The following is a 22,902-nucleotide window of genomic DNA, read 5'->3' as shown; positions in this document are numbered from 1 at the left end:
GGGGCAAGTCCAAGTGAAAGTATACACAAAAAGCAAACGCCATGGTGGGTCAGGGGGCAGCCACAAAGCATGGAAAAGTAACAAAAGAAAACCCGTAAATGTGTGTGTGCATGTGTTTTCTTTATGTGTGTGTGTGTGCCTGCACTTGCAACGATGAAGCCAACCAAGTGTATTTTTCAGTATGTCGAGTATATTTCTGGAATTGTTCTGGAACTATTCCGAGAGATTGAGAGAGAGAGAGAACACTGCCTTACCTACTGTTGACTATGCCTTGGAGTGCGACATTGTAAAAGATGCTGGCAATTAGAGCTTTTACGGGAATTTATTGACCCACCGAGAGAGAGAGAGAGAGAGAGAGACGACGACAACGTGCCAGTATTGTAAAATACTTTGTAGTAGCAAAAAGCTGCAACTGCAACTGCAACAAACTAGCAACGAAACGATGGAGAACTTTAATTAAATTTTCCCATGAACATGAAATTGTTTGCCTTCACTTTTGCCACGAACACAAAAACACGGACACGCACATGCAACTAGCACACAAAACACACACAAATACACACAATTTCCCTTTTCCTTTCTCCGGTTTGCGTGTGTGATTTTGCGTTTAATTAAAGTGTCCACAAATGCATACCATACCAGCACTAGGAGTATAGCCGGCGATACTTAGATACAACCATTATGCAGGTCAGGCTTGTGTCAGACCCATACCGTTCTATGCAGGATAATCTCCAGGATATTCGAATATTTCTGAATAGTTTTCTATTTAGTTATGAAATTAAAGAGCCGCACAACTATCCATATTAATGTCTGTGTATCTTGAGGCTTCGTTCCGCTTTTTACCTCTAAAGAGTCTCAACGCAGGCCGCTTTGGCTCTTGTTGATTTTGGGTTTGCCCTGCTTTTCCGCTGCGCCTCACACACTCGCTAAACAATTCTGCAACGTTGGGGCACTGGGCCGCTGACCTTAATCTGGCTGGCTGTGGCTGTGGCTGTGGCTGCCGCAGCACTGTGGACTCTGCCTCTGGGCGGTGTAGAGTGTAGGGGCGGGGGCGGGGGCAGGGGCAGGGGCCAATAAACCAAATGATGATGACACGGATACACAGAAAATGCAAAAAAACAGACGGACGGACAGATGGCGGGACGGATGGTTTCCTCTTCCTTTGCTGCCGCGAGAGATGAGACTGACGACTGGCGAAGGGAAAGGGAAAGGAGGATCCAATGCTGTTTGTAGTACCTTTGAGTGGAGCCAAGTAGTCATTCATTCAGTTCCCCTACCCGTCGCTGCAATCGGCAATGTGCAATCGAAAACGACACACAAAAAAGAAAGAAAAAAAAAAGTGCCGCAATGAAATTTGTTTCCAAAAAGTGGGTGAAGGTCTCCTCTCTGACTGACTCTCTCTCTCTCTCTCTCTGAGTGTCGCATTTTTCTTTTAGTTGCTGCTGCTGCAGTCCACAACTTAATCATGGGGCATGTGGCACGCAACTCTAGCATCTCTGGCGCCGTCTCTGCCACTGGCACTGTCTTTAGTTCCTGGTAATGGGGCTCGTGTCGGTAACTAAATGTAGGAGCTTTTCCACTGATTTTCCATGATGTTTGTTTGCACAAAGGCAAGCCCAGGCCTTGCTCATCGCTTGAAGCTCGGTCTGTGGTTTTCATTCTGATGGGTTTTTCCATGGAAAAGGCACACACATTGCCCTGCTCCTGCTCCTTCTTTCACCGTTGCGCAACACTTCCCACACGTTGTGCAACACTTTGAAATTCATGCGAAATGCGAAAACAGTCGCCAGGCCGGCCACACGTGTGTGAGGATTTCAGATTCAGGATTAGGGCGAAAGTGCAAGGAAAATGCATGTGAATGATATTCCATGGAATTTCCCTGCAATGGGGGGGTTTCAGCAACAGTTGGCAAAGTTCTGTGAAAGGGATCCAAATTGGATTTCCCATGAAAATACTCAATGGAAGGGAAGGTTTCCGTTGGAATTAGTTGGCACGCGCAGAACTCCTAGATCCATATATTGTTTGAACCTTCAACTAAATTCTGGGTTTTGCTTTTGTTTTGGTTTCCTTGCAGGGTGGCTATCCGGCGCGGCTGAAGAAAGTGCTGATTGTGACGGCGCCGCTGTGGTTCAAGGCACCCTTTAAGATCCTGCGCCTGTTCGTGCGCGAGAAGCTGCGCGAGCGGGTGTTCACTGTATCGGTGCCGCAGTTAGGCCTGCACGTGCCGCGCAAGGCGCTGCCCCTGCATCTGGGCGGCACGCTGGAGATCGATCACGCCACATGGTTGCTGAATTGCCGCCAATCGATGACGAATCGTGAGGACGAACTGCTTGCCAATATCACAGTGGGTGTCACCGGTGTCACAGGTGTGGCAGCTGTGGCAGCAACCACCAATGGCAGTGGCAGTGGCACTGGAGGTGGCAGTGGAAATGCTGCTGCAACCATCATAAGTGCCGTCCATCAGCTGGCGGACAACAACACCACTGTGGTGACTGTCAGCAATGGTGAGGGCAACGATGCCACCGCCATGCTTGTGGCTGGCTCTGGGGGCAGCATAGAGCCCAACGAGAACATCACAATAAATGGCCTGAGTCCCAGTCACCGCGGCGGTGCCACTGGCGGCGGCGGCGGCGGTACATCACCCCTGAAGCTCAACACTAGCGGCGTACCCTTGGACGGCAATGTGCCAGAAACCACCACAGGAGCCACAACAAACAGCAGCACAGGAGCAGCCGTGGCTGTGGGAGCGGTACGGGCCACAGGCGGACCGGGTGCTGGAGCCACCAACGGCGGAGAGTTCTGGTCGGAGAATCCACCCAGCAGCGCCTCGTCGGGCTTCAGCGATGACGACAGTCTGGCCGGGCAGGAGGGCGACCCCAAGCCCATCGAGCAGATTGTCCAGATGGTGAAGCAGCGGGGACGCCATGGGCTCGTCAAGGAGTATGCGGACATTAGGAACCGGACGCCCGATGGCACCTTTCTGCATGCGCGGTGAGTGACGAACGATCTACTGGCCTGAACTGCATTTCTAACCATTGATTATTTATTTACAGAATGCGTGCAAACCTGACCAAAAACCGATACACAGATGTCCTCTGCTTCGATCACAGTCGAGTGGTGTTGGCACACGAGGATGGCGGCGAGGAGCTGTCCGATTACATAAATGCGAATTTCGTCGATGGCTACAAACAGAAGAATGCATATATTTCAACTCAAGGTGCGTATTAAATCTCCAGCTATGGCTGTGTAGGCTCTAATGTCAATGCAATTGCATCACTCTTTCGGGCAGGTCCATTACCAAAGACATCCCATGACTTTTGGCGCATGATCTGGGAGCAACATTGTTTAGTTATAGTGATGACAACGCGCGTGATGGAGCGCGGACGTGTGAAATGCGGCCAATACTGGGAGCCGACTGAAGATAGTTCCTTAGAGTATGGCGACTTCCATGTGCGAACACTTAGCGTTGAGTGCAACGAGGACTATACGGTTGCCTCGTTAGAATTGAGAAACATAAAGGTACGGAGCAGGTTGCATGCCACTACATTTGTTGCCATCTATATTCGTTTGTCTCTCTTTTTTTTCAGACTGACGAAATTCGCAATGTGTCACATTGGCAGTTCACCAGTTGGCCGGATTACGGCGTTCCCAGCTCAGCCATGGCCATGCTGAACTTCCTCCAGAAGGTGCGCGACAAGCAGGCGGAGCTCGTCGATGCTTTGGGCGACACCTGGGCGGGACATGCGCGAGGTCCACCAATTGTGGTGCACTGCAGTGCTGGCATCGGGCGTACAGGTAAGTGTCTATCAGATTATCGTTGAATCGTATCTTCATTTGGTATTGTTTTGCCTCGCAGGAACATTCATCACTTTGGACATTTGCATATCGCGTCTGGAGGATGTGGGCACGGCGGATATACGCGGCACCGTGGAGAAGATACGCTCACAGCGCGCCTACTCCATCCAAATGCCCGATCAGTATGTATTCTGCCATCTGGCCCTCATCGAGTATGCCTACTCGCGCGGCATGCTCCAGACGGTCGATCTGGCAGGCTTCGATGAGCGCGAACCCGACTCGGAATAGAGGAGCGGCAATTAGCAAATATAAGTGGAGGAACCTAAATAAACAACGGAACGATACGCAACACAAATTGTATACAGATTAAATTTATGTTTCTATTTTTCAAAATTGAAATTGTAATTAGTTTTTCGTACTTCGATGTTTGTCCTGAAAATATGTGAAAATAGGAGAAAGAAATGGGAGGGAAAGCGAGAAGAGAGGAAGACCGAAAGACCGGCAGAGGAGTAGGCGAAGAGTAGAGTAACCAATTTACGTTAATGGACTATTTTTTTTTATTATTATTATTATTATTATTATTATTATTCTAATTATTATTATTATGACGTACCAATGCTATAGCCGATGTATAGCGAAAACACACACACATTTATAAATATATACATACATTATTTAAATTAAATTAAAACTAAATGAAAATGAAACAACAAATAGCTAAAAATAAAGAAGAAACAATTAAAAAATAAAAACAAACGAAACATCAACATTAGCAAACGTAACAGATAAAAACAAACCAAGCAAATGAATCCAACAGGAAAGATAAATGCGAGAAGAGGAAGTGATGAGATGCGAGTGCAGAGAAGAGGAGAAGGCATGAGAGAGTACAACGAAGGCAAAGGATGCTAGAGCAAGCGTGTAAATCCGTTGATCAGCCACCAAGAAAAGCAAAACCGTCCGGAGCAAAAGGGCAAACGGAAACTGATGTGGAAACGGAGCGGAAACTAATACGAAAACGAATACAAAAGAGCGTAAACCATGTGTTTTTTGTTTGTGCATTTCTTTATGCAAAATGCAAAATTTCCTACAATCAACTATGAAGCTGAGGCCCCTGCCCAAAAAGGAGCAGCAGCATATTACTTATATATATATAGTATACGGCTGTATATCTATATTTAAAGCATATAGAAATATACCATATATACATACATACCACTTATAGAGAAAGAGAATTAGAGCAGATTTAAGCATTGTTGTTCAATGTTGTTGCATACCCAAGACAAAAGAAAACAGGAGGCAAACGCAATCCTGCTCCTACAGATGTTGCCACCTCCCGCCCCGACGCCCCACAGCTCTCTACACCCATCCTCCCCCTGTCCATACCCAAAAGCTGTTAAATGTTTATTCTGTTTTTTTACTTAACATTTATTATTTTTTAAAACAAAATATTTATATAGATATATAGAGCAAAAAAAAGGAACAATTGCAAGTAAAATTTGCAAATTGCAGACGAGTTTGTAGTGAATTTTACTAAACAATACAATTTACCAACTAAAGAAACCACAAAACACGAAGAGAGAATAGCAAAGATGAAGAAAACACGTTTCGCATATGAAGAAAAGAGCAGAAAATATTTAATATAACGAATTTTGCCTTCTTTCCTATGCTTTTCATATGCCAAGCGAATCCGAGATCCGTAATCTGAATCTGAATCCGAAAAATCTAACGCGGAGATGGATACAGATGCGCATGCGAAAGAATATTGAAATAAACGGAAAGGAAACCCTAAAAAAAACATATTTTGTATTACTTTTTTAAATAACAAACAAAACAAAAAACAACAGATCAAGAAAATGGATATCTACATATATAATAATAATAATATGAATATTGGTTGTTGTGAGTGTAGCCGAAACCAAAATCCAACTTGAATGGCAGCTTTCTTGAACTCAAACAAAATAAAGAAAATTCAAAATGGAAATATTAATGTGTAATATTGTGTGTAAAGGCATTTTCTCGGTGCAAAAAGTATTAAAAAATATTTACATAGAATATAGATACATATTTATATACAACATAAATCGATTGAGAGGACATTGCCTGAGATGGAGGCAACTGTTTTTTTTTTCATCCCAATATGTGTATTATATGCAGTATTTTTTTGTGCGAATTTAAACAAAATTGCAGTATACATATAAAGGTATGCAGACGTAAACTTTGTTGGCTGCACTATGCCTATCCCACACACAGAGACACAAACACACCAGTTCATAAACACACTCATAAAACACATGTATATCATTAGAATTGTAAAAGCTGTGATCAAACCCCGAACAAAATTATGAATGGAAATGCGAGCAGAATGAAGATACAGATAGAAACCGAAATTAATACAAAAGATTCTCCTCATCAACACACACACACACAGCCAGGCAGACAGACAGACAAGCAGACATACCGATAGAACATAGAATTCCAGTACATACGAGTATATGAAAGTTAATATTATGTATAACAAAAAAAAAAGATAGTATCTGCATATGTACTTTACTCACCACAGAACAACTTTCAATTCTTTCAAAGGCCTTTTCCGAGGGAAACAAAATACATACATACTACTCGTAACCGTAACCGTAACCGTAACCGTAACAGTAACCGCAACTCCCCCCAAAAAGAAGCAAGTACGATGAATGGTACATGGAATGAATATGCTATGAATATTCCGAATATCCCTGCCCCAATTGATGAATGCTATATTTTTATAATGCTAGAGACAGGAAAAACAACCCTATACATATACATATATTGCATAATCCAAAAACCAGAGAAGAGAACACTACTATGTGCATGCATATGTACATACATGTAGTACATATGTAGATGTAGATGTGAACACGTACTCGTAGATAAGTACTTCCACCATATGTGTATTTTTTTGTAGGAGAAGGTCTCCCGAGAAGTCGGTGGACGCAGGAATGAATTTATTTAAAATGTATCTATGTATCTAATGGATATTTACACATATATGTACTTAATGTACTGTACTGTACCGTACTGTATGTGAAATGTAAAATGAAAATTAGCAAAATTTCTTCAAGTGTAATAATGTAAAATGTAGCTAGAGTTACGAAAAAGCCCTTGTTTTCCGTTCGATATTGATTACCTTAGCTTAGTGTACGCGCAACCACCCACCCCCCACCTCTGTTCTAGTACTTACTCCCGATGCATGCTTTCTGAAAGCTTTTGCTGCACACACACACTGTCACATAAACACACAAGGACATACGAAACCAGATCGATTGATCCAGCCCACCCTTAATCAAATCTTAAAGAGATCTATTATCCATTAGCATCTATCTACCCACTACCTTTATTCTCTCTGCCTCTCTGCCGCCACCCTTCCAACACATTGAATACTTGCCCAAATATGCAACACTATGGCTACGGATAGGATACTTACTAGCCGAAGACTATTAACTTCCATTAATGCCCCAGCTCAAGACTTACTCGATACACTGTACATACGAACGCGCGGGGCAGCAGCAAACCAAATCGCAAAAGATCCACATACTCGTTTACCCACAACAGACAAACAAAAACACACACAAGGAACTCCTAGCCTAGAGAAATGGTCGCATAATATTTAAGGGCATAGGCATACGTATCTATGCCACCATTTCAAAACAAGAAACCAAAATGAAAATTGATGTATCTGCAAATTGCATTTTGCAACAAAAAAAAAAAAAAAACAAAACAAAACCAAAAGAAAATTGTGGATAAAATATATAGAAAAAGAAGCCAATTTGTTTGATTTATCTAGGGGCACGGTTGAAGATGATCGTCTACAACGATCGGATGCTGTACAGTCGTGCTGTAATGTTCGTTCTCATTCAGCACAAGGGAAATCGGAGGTGCTTTTCTTGATGGGTTCAAGGGATGCTTGATTACTTCTCTCGATTACCAGGACACATATCAGATCCTGATTCGCCATCAAATGTAATTACGGCGGTGAGTTCTCGAACTGATCTAATTTAGTTTAAGAAATTCCCCGTTGTGGAACAACTTTGGATAAATAGCAGCAAAATGCAGCCACAATGATTTGTAGACCATCATAAAAAGCCAACACGGATACACTGTTGAAGTAAAAGGCTCACATTTATTGGTTTATAATCATAGTTAATTTGTTTATAAATACACGCACATTAATAATAATAATAATTCATTAAAACACATTCGTCGTTTATCAATAAGTAGTTCAAAAAGCGTTTCTCTTTCTCAGCTTCTGCTGCTGCCTCCGTCTCTGTTTATGTATTGCTGTCTCTCTTCAAATCATCTTAGCCAGCAGCTACATATCTCTGTCCATATCTGTTCCTGTCTCTTTCTGTCTCGTTCTCTTTTCATATTCAACTAATGCCAAAAATACATTTAAAGAAATCACTTTTTTGTTAGCTTTTGCTTTTGTATTTTATATTCGATCAATAATAATCATAAAAACTTGTCTCTTTTTGTTTCATTATTTGTTCAATTATTTAGCTAAATTTTGAATGGTTTTTGTATTGAGTTTCTTGTTAAATATACACGTAATAATTAACGGTATTATCGTTAAGTTGTATGCGCTGAAAGAACCAATAAAGCCAAAGCAACGCACTGGACCAATAATCATTCATCTTTGTTTTTTGGCAAAACAGCAGCCAATTCGTGTATAAATGTATGTATAGGCACCCGATTCCGATGTGTGTGTTCTGTCCTGGCCAGAGATCTCCATTCTTCCAGCACGCACACACAAACAGAGGAAAGCGCCTTTACATTATGGGATGGGTTGGGGACTTGGGCTGTGTAAATCTAAAAACAATTTACGTACTTTCTGGGGGAAGTAAAAGGATTAATGGTATATAGTAGATAGTAATAATAACTAACATTCCCATACGCTCCTCAATATCATCATTATCCTCAATCTGTAATGCAAAGCGGGAATGCCACACAACATCTTCTACGGAGTGTAATTGAGTTCTTGAGGAATTAAGGCTAAGGAAATTACAACATTACAAGCTAGTTAAGTATTGGCATAGAATTGCTCTCTTTCTCTCTCTGTATTTCTTGCTGTTTCTGTGTCTCTTTGGGGGAATGCTACTACGTTGGAGTTTTTTTCTGCAAAAGCTTTTGGGGAGGGGGCGGTCGGAAATGTCTCTAGGGGCAAATTCAAGCGTGGGTTTCTTAGGTTCTAGGGTATCTCTGGTTTGTGTATAAATCTTAGGACTAGTGACTGGCGGCGCTGGCGGCAAACCTTTGCTCTTTGCTCAATGAGGTAACTTCAATTCAATTCAGTAAACGGCAAACGAAGGCAAAGGGTCTACGAACTAGGGTGCTTGGTATGCGGTCTGTCGTGCCATGGGATTGGAATTCTGTTCCTACATACATATGTACATATATGTATGCATATGTAAATAACTACAGTACAATAACTAACAGTATAACGAGGCAAGTTATAAAGAATCAAAAAATCAATATAAAACGCTTCGGAATGCGTGAAGGGTAACAATGGGGAAGGGAATGGATGTGGTGTTGGGGGTGTGGAATATCACTCGGGGGGCTCCTCCTCTACTCGATGCCGAACGTATTGGTTTCCTCGACGGCCAGCAGCAATTTCTCGTAGAGTAGCTCCGGTGTGGGGTAGGGCGGCAGGTCCAGCCGATTGAAGCAGGTGTGGGCACGCGGCAGGGCGTTCGGCTTGCCCCACTTCTCGATGCAGAAACGACGCGGCCCCGTGGAGCCGCGCAGGGCGGAGAAGCCCTCGTACGGAATGCTGGAGGTGCCCGTGACGAACTGAAGCAGGCGCAGCCGCTGCTCGTTGCTGAAGCGCTCGATCACCTGCCAGAACCAGACGATCACCTGGTGGTTGTCGTGATAGCCCGATCGGTACTCTGTGTTCAGACGCCAGTCGTTGGTGTCGATTTCGGCGGTGCCGGCAATCACCAGCTCCAGCTCGCGGGCATCGAAGACGGAGACAAGGCGCGAGTCGACCACCTCGTAGAAGCCGCGCACCAGCGACTCCGTTTGCTCCTGGACGCCACGCTCCAGTCGCCACTTGATCATCCGCTCCAGATACTCCTTCTTGTTCTTCTCGTTGACAATCATGTTTTTGCCGCCCGGCTTCAGCTCCCGCTCGACGACGCGCCCCAGCAGCTCCTCGGTGACGCAAAAGGTGAGGCCCAGGTCGATGCCCGTGCCGATGTCATTGTCCCGAATCCACTGCAGCGACTGATGGAACTCGTTGTCCAGCGACTCGAGGTCGCTGAGGGCCACCGGCAGGCGCAACAGAGCCTTGTAGAAGGGCCGGGTGAAGAAGGCATCCAGCAGATACTGGTGAACGAGGGCCAGGCCCAGGACGCGGCCGCTAAAGCGGAACCAGTCGTGGCAGTTGTCGACGAACGCCGACAGCGGTGACACCTGCACCGTGTACGTGTCGTTGGCCGAGTACTCGAACAGGCCGTAGTAGGGGTTGAACAGCTCCCGCGACAGCAGGAAGAAGAACTCACGCGACGGCCCGCCGTAGTCCAGACCCTCCTCAGTGTCCCACAGCACAGCCAGGCGTCCGCGCTGCAGATCCTTCTTATTGGCAGACATTATCCGACGGAAGGCGTCCTCCAGCAGATGGCTGCGACGAATGTGTAATCTGTAAGGAATGTAATCGTTGTTGGATTATTGTACGCTTTTGATTCGTTTTCGGGTTCGGGATACACTTACTTGAGCTTGTGCGGTCCCTGGCCATAGCCCTTGGACTCCAGTTTGCGGTAGAAGCTGCGCAGCTTGGCCTCAAAGTCGCGCCGGAAGGGTGGCGGCGCACGCTGCGGCATCCTCGAGCTGAGCACCGGCGAGCCCTGTGGACTCCGCTCTTCAATAGGAACATAGCTCATGATCTCCTGCTCGAACAGGCTGTAGAAAATGAACAAAAAGTGTGTGAGTTGGGAGTGATAGAGTTGATAATATTTATAGATTGGTGGTGCCATAAATCTAAACCTCTCCCTCGGTGCCGCCTCTCCAAACTGACGTCATACCCCGATGCCACAGTGCCCCATTGCCAGCGGGAAGGTGGTGCCGCGTGGAGGTGATGCAATTGATTGTAAGTGACGCCGCGTTTATGGATGCCACATGTGTACCGGCCACTAAGCCGACAATTGATTAGCAGGAAAGCAAACAATTTCAACCAGGAAAGAGGTGCATCGTTGTCGAAGGAGATAAAGTTTTGTTTTCACTTTTGGGATGGGAACAAGCGGATGTCTGATCAGCTGGATACTTGGATATCCACCAAAATACAACGCATATGTGGCTGGCTAGGCACAGTCTTCGGCTCCGTGCAACTTAAATGAATGACAGAATCACTCCAAAGAATTCATTTAGCAATGAAATGAAATCATGACCAACAAAGGCAATGGGGTCGAAAGAGCAAGTGATTTGTCATAGGAATTAATGTATTCCCCCCCACATTTGCATTTTCATTCCACAATTTCACATGCATTCATCAAGGAGAAGAGCTCCACAGAGCATAGAGAATGGCATGGTGGGTGCACCAACACTGTCCAGCAGGGATGAAGGTTCTTTGTCTGTGATTCAGAATCGGAAATAGAAAAAGGTTCCCTTTCGGAACCACAAAGCGGAAGAATCGATCGATCGATGCAATCGATGACCTTCGCTGGTGGCCACAACAACAGCGTTGGGAGGGGGCCGGCCTGGGGGCTGGGGCTGGTGTTAGCATTTGTGGTTGGGGGCCTTTTGGGCGTTCTATCGATTGGCGTGAACTAATACAGAATGGAATTGGCATGGCATGGCATGGAATGGAATCGAATGGAGTATCTAAGTGTCTATGAGTCTATCTATCTATTCTAAGTAGCCAGTAATCCGTAATTTAAATTGCTGTTTTGTTGCGCCTTTTGCTTCCACTTTGGCCTTCAACTTGAAATTGAAAATTGGCCAATTAATAACGAAAAATTATGACGGTCAACCGCATATCGGCGGGGAGTGGGCATCGTGGGGTGGTGAGCTGTCTAAGGAGGGGTGCCGTGGCCCAATAGTGACAACAGTTTTGCGTGCAATTATCGCCCCTCGGAAATGACTAATTTCCAAATTGGAGCTGCCGCTGCCACAGCCACTGCCACTGCCACTGCTCCGTTCTCGTTCTCTCATTAATGTTTCTCATTTTTGGAAATGGAAACTGATCAATTAATGAGGGGGGCTTATGGCGTATAAATATATCTGCTATAGCCAAAGCCATGGAGCTATGGAGCTATGCTCCCGTGTCAAATTACTTTCAAATTGAATGAAATTTTTACAAATTATTGGCAACTGAAAACAGCAGGAAGCCGAAATTAACGCCAATCTAAATAGAAATTCAAGCCAAGTAGCCAAACAAAAAACGCGTGCGAATTTAAACGCGCAAAAACAGAACGAATAAAAGCCGCACGCGTACATAAACGCGCCCGCGCAGTGCAGTTCGAAAATTGTGTGCGTTTTTAAACGCGCCAAAAAAGAGGTCTGCGAATATTACTGCAAGGTCTGCGGCTGTGGTGTGGTGTCATCATATTCCTTGCACAAAGAACGGCTGCTGGCCATTGTTGTTTGTGGGGGCAGTGTGCGATAGGGCAACCAGTGGGCGGGGGCGTGGGCGTGGGCGGAAGAATATCTACGATATGTCTATAATATCATTAAAATATAACGCAATCGCTGGCTCGTTCGGTCACTGACTTCTTTGTTGGCTCTTTAAATGTGGCGGGGGCGCACAGATGGATATAGTTTATCGACAACCAATGGGTAAGGCAGAGACTTTAAATTAATCTTAAGGAAGGGATGGAAGTGTGGAGAGGGAACAAATTCGTCTGCATTAAATATGAGTAGGATCTCCAAACAAACGTCATATTACAGTCCCTATTCGAATTGTATTGTTGATGTGTATTGTATTCATCAGCAAGTATTTTCTCTCTGGTTTCAGAACAAACATTGGGAATATGATTGCCAGTAAGGGTTTTCAATAATATGTAAACAAATAAAGAATAAAAACAAAAAAAAAAACACTTACGGCTCCCATATGTGGAAGTTGTAGACAAACTTGGAGAAGAGACCCATTTGATGGGTTTTTGGGTTGTAAAACCCAAATGGATTCTCAATTAGCGATGCACTAAATCCACCAAAACCAACAACAACAAAAATAACACACTCGGGGTAAGAACTATACTAAAAACAATTCCCAATTACACAAAATTGTTGTGATATTTGATACTCGCAAGAGGCACAAGAGGCAGGCAGACCGACGACGGCAGGCGACTGTTTTCGGGCTGTGTTTGAATTGCAGCGCAGCCCAGCCCCGACCGACTCTGGACTGTGGGTGGCGTCGATGGGAGTGGGTTTGATAAGCTGATAAGCGAACGGGCGGCGGGGTGGTCTATGATAATGGAGCGAGCCTTAACCCATTTCGGCACTCTGCCACTGGCTGTGAGCCAAGCGAATCAGAAGAGTTATCTGAGGAGTTGCGACAGCAACTAGTACGTTGGGCAGGGGGAATCGTTAAACTACAAGAGCATACAGAGTTGCAACATCCAATCGAACGATTGACCAACCCCTAAAAATCAGAAAAAATAAACCCACGATTAGGAATGCCTCAAAGGAATGCCACAACATTGTAGTGTAATATGAAGAAACCACTTGAATTGGGGACCGATTGAGATCTCAACTGAACTCAACAATTTTCGTGCAACTGGATACTGGATACTATACAACAAAAATGTCTCATAAAATGATTGTAGGGGATTTGTACATCGCATTAATCTTTTGAATGGGCAATTTTATGAAGTTGTCTACTCGGCATTTCCCATTTGCTATTTCATTCCTGTAACCCAAGAGAAGAGTACCTCCTCCTACCCCGGCAGCACTCCAATCCGGTCTGGTCTCTGGGATAGAACGTGGGAATGGAATGGGAGACGAGAGTCCATCGCTATAACTGGATATGCCTCTTCGGATGCAGTGGAGTGGCCCGCCAAAAAGTGCACAGCATACGGAATCGCATACAATGGAGCAGCTAAGCTGATCCATGGGGCAGCAATGGTGAGCAATGGAGGAAAGAAAGAGATCGCCAACAAAATTCGGATGCAACTGACGGACAGGATGTGAATGTTGTTTTGCATGCCCAAGCAGTTATGAGATCCAGATACAAAGCCATACATACAATGCGAAATATTTATGTAAATTCTTGAATCGGTGGGAACATTCCGAAGGGATGGAGGCGGATACTTCTTGGAAGAGTGCTCCTCAATCAGACGGTGGGGAAGGGAGACCTATGTCAATACAAAACATCGTAAAGCTTCTGTTTTTGTTTTTTTGGAATTCTTTGCTTTAAAATATTTATACGAAAACACATTCCCTGGGGTATGTGGGATCGGACTTAAACAGTGTAATTAGAAGGGTTCGCTAGAAACTGCCTTCCATGTGACACTTTATGGCAATAATCGTACCTGATACGATTAACCATTCTTGGGATACGCACAGAACAGTATGGATATCCGCTTGCCGCGACAGGACGAATGCTTCAACTGATTTCGACATTCCATGGACATTCTACGCATTGCAAAAATATTCTGACTGACGGTTGTTAAATATTTATTATTGCAGGCACTATCCACAAGGTTCAATTATGCCAATTTAAGGGCTCTAGTAATGGTCTCTAGAAACTAAACTTGCAACCGCAGAACATTTAATGAGTTAACAGTTAGCCTGCCCCGCCTCCTGTGTGTCCTGCCTTAAAAGCGAATGTTCCTCTAGCTGCTGCAAAAGCTTTGAAAGCTGAATCCAGGAGTCGAAGCTTATGAAAGCTTCAACCGAAAATAGCGAAAAAAAGAAACACGCATCATCACATTACAGAATGGAACGTGGATCATCGTCGCCTTACCTTACCTCATCATACATACACATGTATAATATGCAATACAACGGCGCATTTACACACCTTAAACCTCAAATAATAAGTACGATGAGTAAACCCAAAAGGGGCTTCTAGGGGTTAGGTTTTAGGGTAGGATGGCTGGTACTTACACGGCCCACACGATGTAGGCAGCCTTCGATAGAAAGCCCATTTTGTTGCGCTCGCAAAAGGTTGCAGCACCGAAAAGTTAACCATTCCGTTCACCTGGAATCGAGATCTCCAGGATATATTTTTACCACGGAACGGCGTACACACACACACAAAAAAACAATCTATGGATAACGGTTAATGCACGGCACGGAAAATAAACAGTTTTTGGGGGTGGGATCGTCGGGATCGTTGGCGTGCAGGTCGACGCGCTTTGACAGTTGGAACAGAAATGCTTCTGCCGCCTCGGCTGCTTCTGTGGATTGAAAGCTACGCAAATCGAACGGCGAACGCCGAACGGCACAGCGTAAGGCGAATGGAGCGGAGCGGAAGAGAGAGCGCGAGCCAAAGCAAACGGAACTGAACCGGCGTTGCTTTTAGTTGGGGAGTCATAGATAAAAAAGAGGCACACAGAGACCCCCTAAGCCCAGGCAGAGTTTACTCTCGCTTTCTGTCGGCTCCCGGCAAGAGAGGGGTGGCTTATGGTTATGCTTTATGCTGTTTTGCCGCTGCTGCGTTGCGCTCTTCTGATATGCTCCTTCTGATACGCCTGTCAACTGCGGGAGTGGTGGCACTTTTTCCACCGCCCAACCGAAAAATGTGAAAACCAAAATAAAACTGAAATTAGGCGGCAAACAATATTATTTGATTATTTTTATGTTTTTGTTGTGTTCTGCTTGCAGTGCGAGCGAAACAAGACGATCGATGGCAGCGTTCGCGAGTGCAGCGCAGCCGAAGACAAAGCAGAATCCAAATCTGCCGAACTCTTTGCCGAAGTTCTGACGCCTTCGTTGGCGCAGCGGCAGCAGTGCACGCCACTCTACAGTGGGCCTGGCAGCGAACCACCACTTAAACGGCTAGGAGAGGGAGCCAAGAGAGAGCAAAGATCAGGGGGTAATTATCTAGCGCCACTGTGTTCGCTGCCGTCAGCTGTGGCCTGCATGGCACGACCCGCTCTCCATCTCTTTCTCTCCTGAGTCACCACCCACGAGGAGTGCACCCAACTGAGAGAGCAGAGCAGTGCAGCGGCAGCGGCTGCATGGCAGAGCAGTGGCTAGCCGACTTTGTGTGTATTTGTGTGGCGTGGTCATGGTCAAGGCATGTGAAGTAGAGGGTAAAGGGAAGAGCATGCACTATGCATTCCTTCGCAGACTGCAGTACCTTTTAATTTGCTATGCTTTGGACATGGTTGTGCTTATAATTGTTCGCCGATCATCGCTTTACTCAGCGACCACACCACGCCCTGCATTGAGCACGCCCCAAAACGGAAGCCACAACAGAACAACAACAGAGACAGACAGCCAGACAGACGCATTTCACTGTTCCCTCTGTGTGTGGCTCCAAATTGTATCCAAGTGCACGCAAGCGCGCGATCGCCTCCATCGACAAAAAAACTCAATGAACTGTAAACAAACAACAGAGCAAGGGCCAGCCGCAAGACAGGGAAGGCTACACGAGGGCTTCGTGGGTCGAGCTTTTAGATGCCCTAACCCAAGAATAAGCTGACGGACCGGCGTCTGCTGAGGTTAGCTAGGAAGAGAAACCATGGTCCTCGATAGAGAACAAAGGAATGGCACCTGCTTAAAGTTGAATTCATTTCGTTTTGTGATTTGCAAACATCTTTAGTCAAACGATAATTACGCCCTTAATGGAAGGGTATAACAAAAGGCGAACTCTCCTTCCATGGGTCAAATTTGAAACACAAATACGAGCTTCAACTCCATTTCCATTTCAAACTTCCCGCAACTGCGGGAGCAAATAGCCAATTACTGAAACTTGTCAACGCTTCAGCGAAGTTCAATGATGATGACGACACTGCCTGCCATGCCCTGCCCTGCCCTGCCACACCCCCACCACTTGGACTTGTGTGGAGTCGCAGAGGCAGAGTCTTGGAAGTGGAGGGATACTCGAATTTGTGCCCCGTTTGGCCAATAAATTATGCTTGATTTGGAATTTGGAATTGGGTTAAATTCTGTGTGTGTGTGTGTTTGTGTGTGTGTTGGGTCGACGAACGGGGGATTAGTGTGGATGGGCCTGCCCCTGCCCCGCATTTATGGCGCAGGCGGCAGCAGCTGCTTCAATGTCCGAGTGGGAGGCGTGGCAGTGTCTGAAAGTGGAATGTCCCACCATAAAGCAATCAAGAGATCACAAAATCCTAAACTCCAAACCCCAAAAATATACCAAATTCCTGGCCACACACTTCCCTCCGCCCCGCAGCACACTTCCTCATTTTGTTTGTTATCAACAGACACTGTTTATTCAGTCACCAGACGAGTGCAGCATCGTGCTAGCCGGTATTTCATATTCACAAATAATCACAAATAATAATTTAGCCAATTGGCGAAATACGAGGGATAATCAACAACAAACAAATGCGAGGTGAACCTACACTACCTATGCATGTACAACCGATACGAAATACAAGAGACGATGATCGTATGGTACTCTAAGTATTTGCTGACTCTTATTCGTCGTTTATTAATTGCTCATTGAGACGGGGGGACAGGCCCACAGGGAGACAGTGCGGAGAGAGAGATAGAATATCGAAAGGGGTGAGTAATAGGAGAGCCGTAGCAGAATACCTCAGGTTCGTATTGAGAGAGTGAGAGAGTGGCATCTAGTACAGTGAAATATCTGTGGAGAGGATATTGTTGGGTTTCTGGAACTGCCCCAGAAAGTATGCTGCCACAACCTGTTGTTGCATGCTGCCATCTGGTGTCTGCTGCCACATGCCTTGGGTCAATGTCCACGCTTCAAACGAAAATCAAAACTCCCACGGCTCATGCCACACTGCGCTGACATTGTTGCACTCGATCTTTGTGTGTGTGTGTGGGGAGGCAATGAAGCGTGACATTTGGGCTAATTGAAATGCAATTAAACGACTCAATCGTTAACCAAATCGAAACTGAAAATTGCTGGTGAACTCAGATGGTGGATTAAGATTTAGATTTAGATTCCGATTCCGATTAAGGTCAATAAATGCCGGCGAATGGCCGAATGCAGGTAAGTTCCTCAATATTTTTGTTTGGCTTCAATTTGAGAATTTATGTTTAAAAGAAACGAAACACACGCCCAATTAGACAATAAACACAGCACACACACTCACACACACAGACACACGAACTAACCTTGGCTGTGGGCTTTGCTTTGCCTTTGCTTTACCTTTGCCTTTGCCTGTTGCCTGCCACTTGGAGGTGTTGCTTGATGCTTTGGAAAATTAGCGAGCAACCTTCGGCCACAATTTTCAAAAGCAATTAAACATACGAGTACATGAGTGGCATGCACCATGAGTACCATTGCTTTTATGAGTACATCGGAGAGCACTCAAGCAGGACCGCTGCTGCACAAAACCAACCTAAGCAACCACCCAACACCACCAATCGAAGCAAAAACAAAACCGAAGCAAATTTAAAGTCAAACTCAAAGCTAAAACCAAATCAAGACAATGACGCACCGCTAGAATGCAATGCAATTGGCAGGCAGGCAAGCCACCAGGTGGATGTTTCGCATGTGGGGGGACCTTCGTCAAGTGCAGGTGTAGATGCAATGGAAATTGCAATTGCAGCTGGAGCTGGAGATGCATGCGGATGCGTCAGCAGTCAACAGCTGGAGACCAAATTGGGTTGCAAAAAGATTTCCCATTTGTTTTCATTAACCCATCAAAGGGCAGGGCTCCTAAACGGTGAAATGTCATCAAACGTTGACATTTGATCAGCAGTCCCCATTGGCATCCTAAGGGCTACACTTCCCTACCGCCCGATCTCGCACGACTTGAGTTCCCTTTCATGTATAAATGAGGTCACGGGTCATTGCTTTCACACTCACCTAAGCAAAATGGTCAATTGTAGGTCATGACCCAGCCGCTCTAGGGCCGGCACGCCCTCCACCCGCAGCACATTGATTTTCTCGCGCAACGAACGGGACACCGTGTGCTGTCCCTGGCGCTCGCGCAGTATCTCCAGGATGTTGGGCTGGCGCAGAAACGCAATGACCTGAAATCGGTAAGGCATTAAAGAAGAACATTAATCGCGATGATGGATCCGAACTCACTTTCTCGTTGTACGCAATGGGCACCTCCTCGTAGCCGGCTGCAGTGGCTCCACCTCCGCCAGCTGCTCCGCCCATACTACTGTATGCACAGCCGATGGCTGCCGTTGTGGTGCAGTTGTGGCTGCCGCCATGTCCAATATGGCTGCTTCTACCGCTGATGCCGCTGCTGGAGGAGGGACGAGGCGGTGGCAGTGGTGGCACACCGGACACAGAGCCCAGGGAGGAGGAGGCAGCCGAGGCGGAGCCAGAACCAGAGCTGGAGTTGATGTGGCCACTAGTGGCTGACAAGCAGTTGCCGTCCACGAGATCCGGATGGAAGTACGACTGATGCTGATGCTGCTGGCGATGCCGCACAACACGGGGACACTCGACGGGCAGGCGCGGATCCATGAAGGAGGTCTTCCGGTGCTGATGGTCAATGAAGAACTGCTTGCCGGACTGGTCGAGCTTCGTCTCCCAGCAGGAGGGCAGCTCGCGGCCCATCTGAGCGAACGTGTTGACGAGCGCCACCAGATCCTTGTTGTACTGGTACCGCTGGAAGCACTGCGGGTCCCGCCTGATCCGCATCACCATGTGCTTGAGGGCGGCATTGCGGTTGTATATCGTCAGCGCCGCTTCGTTCGTGTGCAGCAGGGAGTAGAAATCGGGCCGACAAAGCATCATTATGGCCGGATGGATGCCCGACGAGGTAGTCCCGGCTGCAGCGCCTGCGGCACCGGCGGCGGCACCTGCGGCAGCTGTAGTGGGTTGTGCCGCGGAGGCTACATTTGACTGCCGTGGCGGCGGGGGCAGACTGTAGACTGCCAACCGATTTTCGTTGGTGATGGTCCGCCGTATGCTCTGGTAGCGCCTGTCCAACTGTTGCCGATGGTGTTGCTCACGTCCGGCCGGTCCCCCGCTGGGCGCCGCTCCGGGTCGCTGCCAGGATGTTGTTCGTGTGGTGTGGTCTATGTAGAAGATGCGCCCATGGCTGTCCATGCGCGCCTCCCACGCAGGTGGCAGTGGTGGCTCTCCAGCACCAGCTCCACCACCAGGTCCCCCGGCTCCCTCGGCTCCCATTCCGGACTCTATGACGGCTCCGCCGGCTGCTGCAGCAGCTGCCGCCGCCGCCGCTGCTGCTGCTGCTGTACGCTCCGGAATGGATGGCAGGCGGGTGCTGCTGATGTGAACCATCTCCTCGGAGGCTGGCTCGTGGGCTGCTGGCGACGCGGGCGGCGTCGTCTGCAGGTAGATGTAATCCAATTGACTAGATGGAGGAGAACTGGCGGAGGAGCACTCCGCTGGATGGCTGGAGTTGGCAGTGACGGCTTGAAGGCGGGCATGCCGCCGGGCATGGTGTGTGGGCGTAGGTGGACAGACTAGAGATGACCCTACGCCAGTTGCAGTGGCACCCGCTCCCGCACCCGCTCCTCCACCCACTCGCTTGAGCAGTCTTTGCTGTGGCCGCTGATGGCCATGGAAAGTGGGCGTGCCGGGAGCCGCCGCTGTCGACTCCGTTAGGGCAGTGACGCCACCGACGCCTCGACCCCGCGTGGGTGAGTGCAGCTCCGGACTGGCGGCCACATCTAGCGGCGAGGCACTTCTAGTGGAGCAGCCGGAGGGAGGGCTCCGTTGGCGCTTGGGAGAGAGCAACAGACGGGGCGAGGAGACCAAATGCTGCTGCTCCTCCGTGGACGTGGAGACTGCCTTGCCGTTGGACAGAGCTCGGGACAGGGGACGATGCTGGCGCAAATACGGGAACTGATGCTGCTGCTGCTGGCTAAACGAGGAGTTGTTGCTCGGCGAGGCGCTGGCGGACACACCCGCCGAGTTGCTGACCAGAGGGAAGGTGGGGGGGAACTCGTAGCTCTGCTGAACGCCACCCGATCCCGTTGGCACTGGCACCTTCTGGGTGCTGATCGTATTGATGTAGCTGTCCGGGCCGATCTTCTTTTTGATCAGCGGCTTGAAGCGCACGGGCGGCGTGGAGAGCGGCGAGTTGTGCTGTGGAGTGGTACTGGTGCTGCTGCTGCTGCCGCCAACACCCTCCTCCACCAGACGCTCGTCCGTGTCAAGGATATCAAACTTGAAGACATCGCCCTGCAGCTTGAACTCCCTGCCGACGGCACGGGGCGGCCAGGAGCGCTCCAGTGGTCGGTGCTGGGGCGGCGAGGGCTGATGCAGATGCTGGTGGTAGTGGTGCTTCTGTCGGCGCTGGACATTGGTGCTGGCCTGCAGGGCGGCGGCTGCGCCCAGTAGACTCTCCACAGCCGCCGCCTCTTCGTCTTCCTCGTCCTCCTCGATCTCCTCATCCACCTCGGCCACGCTGAGGCTGTCCACCATCTCGGCGGGCACCGTTTCAAAGCATTCCCGGGCGACCCACAGATTGAAGCTCTCACCATTGGCGTTGGACAGCGTGGAGCAGCCGGATGGCACTGCAGCTGCAACTGCAGATTTTGTCTTCTTTTTGGCCCCGCTCAGGGGCGTGGAGCCGCCGCTCTGGGGCGACAGGGTCCAGGACTTGCGACGTGCGCCGCCACCCACGCTGCTGCTGCCATCGCTGCCGATGCTGCCGTTGTACGAGTTTGTGGGCGAGAGCGTCGTGTGGTTGGCCGGCGTTTCGCAGGATTTGGTGGAGAGTAGCGTCTGATGGCGGGGCTCCTTATCCAGCAACGTCTCCGCCACTTCCCTTTCCGTCTCTGGCTTCGAATCATTAGCTGGCAGCAAGCCTACTTCGTTATGGCTTAAGTCTTTTGGGGCTGCAAGGCGGTTGAAATGTATCGCTGCCACAGCATCGGATTCAATTGAGAAAAATACTTACAATTATCACGTTTCCTGCGCATCAGCACAGGGGCATCCATCTGGGCAGGGCCACAGGCGGTAGAGGCACTGGCACTGGCACTGGCACTGTCATCACCGGGCGGCAGTTGCAGCTGCTCATCCGCATCGATGATGCTCACCTCCGGCTGAGCGTTGGTGGTCAGTGTTAAAGCACTTTGGAAGGCCTGCTCCAGTTCGTCGCTTTCGTTGCCATTGCGCGCCTCGTAGTACGCATCATCCTTGGCATCATCATCATCATCATCTTCATCCTGCTCCTCCTCCTCTTCCTCACCATCACCTGAATTGGGCATGGATGTGTGGGGCACGACATCCACTACATTCCTGTCCGCTAGGCAGCAGGCCACCAACGGAGTCAGGGCCACTGCCGCCGCCACTGGGGGTTCCATGATGAGGATGCTGCGCCTCCAGCACCTGCTCCTCCTCCTCCTCTTCCGCCCAGTGTTACACCAACTGCTGCTGCTGCTTCTGCTCTACTTTTGAGTTATAGATTTTTTTTTGCTTCGCATTGCATTGCCTCCTCCCATTTACTCAATGGGCACTCGCGCAGTAGACTCAGTTCATGGATGCGCCCCAGTTCGTCCTGTTTCACTTCGTAATTAATAAACACTTCTCAATAAACAGCTATAATTGTAAAAAAAAAATAATTCAAGAATTTCGTTGGACAGCTGGGATTAGAGGTGGCCAACTCCCGATGGCCGCCATCGATGAACGCGCTATCGCCCGCATAGGGCTGCCACACACAAGAACAATACTCCGGTATCGGGCGGATATACCTGAGTTTAGCCACTAACCAAATAGTAACTATACTATTTGGTTAGTGGTTTAGCCCCAATTATGTTGTGAAGATAGAATAACTGCCCCCCAAACCCCTCCGAGTTTTTTATAATATTTACCTTTGTTCCAGTTCCATTTCCCTTTCTAAAAAGCTATAGAGTTTCACTTCTTTTCTGTTGAGAGCGTTATTTTTCAAAAAGTTTCATATCAGTTAAGTGTCATATCAGTGTGTCTCTACATGTTACATACACTAACATACTGAAGGCAAAGCTTCCGTGCCTTCAGAGGGGAAATGAAATGAATGAAAAATTCAAATACAAATTTGTGAAATATAAGGTCATAAGGTATAC

At 47.7% G+C, this 22,902-nt stretch overlaps 2 protein-coding genes across 8 annotated transcripts in view; one reads left to right on the top strand and one right to left on the bottom strand.

The window, feature by feature from the left end:
• Positions 1–4,166, top strand: part of LOC117581507 (tyrosine-protein phosphatase non-receptor type 9) — a 28,156-nt gene extending 23,990 nt beyond the window's left edge. For all 4 annotated transcript variants that reach the window (XM_034268781.1, XM_034268779.1, XM_034268780.1 and 1 more), the window contains 5 exons: positions 2,075–2,991; positions 3,054–3,217; positions 3,290–3,519; positions 3,588–3,795; positions 3,857–4,166. In XM_034268781.1, coding sequence (XP_034124672.1) covers positions 2,075–2,991; positions 3,054–3,217; positions 3,290–3,519; positions 3,588–3,795; positions 3,857–4,083 — 1,746 coding nt within the window. In that variant the 3' untranslated portion in view covers positions 4,084–4,166. The remainder of the gene's footprint in view (positions 1–2,074; positions 2,992–3,053; positions 3,218–3,289; positions 3,520–3,587; positions 3,796–3,856) is intronic.
• A 3,758-nt stretch (positions 4,167–7,924) lies between these two features.
• On the bottom strand, positions 7,925–22,484 carry LOC117581505 (E3 ubiquitin-protein ligase HECW2). 4 transcript variants are annotated; one of them, XM_034268776.1, is made up of 6 exons: positions 22,050–22,484; positions 21,759–22,019; positions 18,959–21,696; positions 18,734–18,900; positions 10,540–10,728; positions 7,925–10,468 (listed from the first exon to the last, which is right to left on the bottom strand). In XM_034268776.1, the coding sequence occupies exons 1-6, from the start codon at positions 22,162–22,164 to the stop codon at positions 9,394–9,396; spliced, it is 4,545 nt and encodes a 1,514-aa protein (XP_034124667.1). In that variant the 5' UTR covers positions 22,165–22,484; the 3' UTR covers positions 7,925–9,393. The 4 variants fall into 4 exon arrangements, with proteins under 4 accessions (XP_034124667.1, XP_034124666.1, XP_034124669.1 ...); XM_034268775.1 differs by having other exon boundaries at positions 21,759–22,484; XM_034268778.1 differs by lacking the exons at positions 18,734–18,900; positions 18,959–21,696; positions 21,759–22,019; positions 22,050–22,484 and adding an exon at positions 14,872–15,146.
• Between the last annotated feature and the right edge of the window lie 418 nt (positions 22,485–22,902).

Source organism: Drosophila guanche, unplaced genomic scaffold (genome assembly GCF_900245975.1).
Source record: "Drosophila guanche unplaced genomic scaffold, DGUA_6, whole genome shotgun sequence".
Taxonomy (NCBI): Eukaryota; Metazoa; Arthropoda; class Insecta; order Diptera; family Drosophilidae; genus Drosophila; species Drosophila guanche.
Note: the sequence above shows the minus strand (reverse complement) of the source record. Positions and strands in the feature narration are given on the sequence as shown.

Excerpts from the sequence above, each read along its gene's own strand:
- LOC117581505 (XM_034268775.1), bottom strand. The coding sequence starts at position 22,164 with ATGGAACCCCCAGTGGCGGCGGCAGTGGCCCTGACTCCGTTGGTGGCC. Across the intron at positions 21,697-21,758 it reads GCGCAGGAAACGTGATAATT|CCCCAAAAGACTTAAGCCAT; the intron begins GTAAGTATTTTT and ends ACCGCCTTGCAG. Across the intron at positions 18,901-18,958 it reads CCATTGCGTACAACGAGAAA|GTCATTGCGTTTCTGCGCCA; the intron begins GTGAGTTCGGAT and ends TACCGATTTCAG.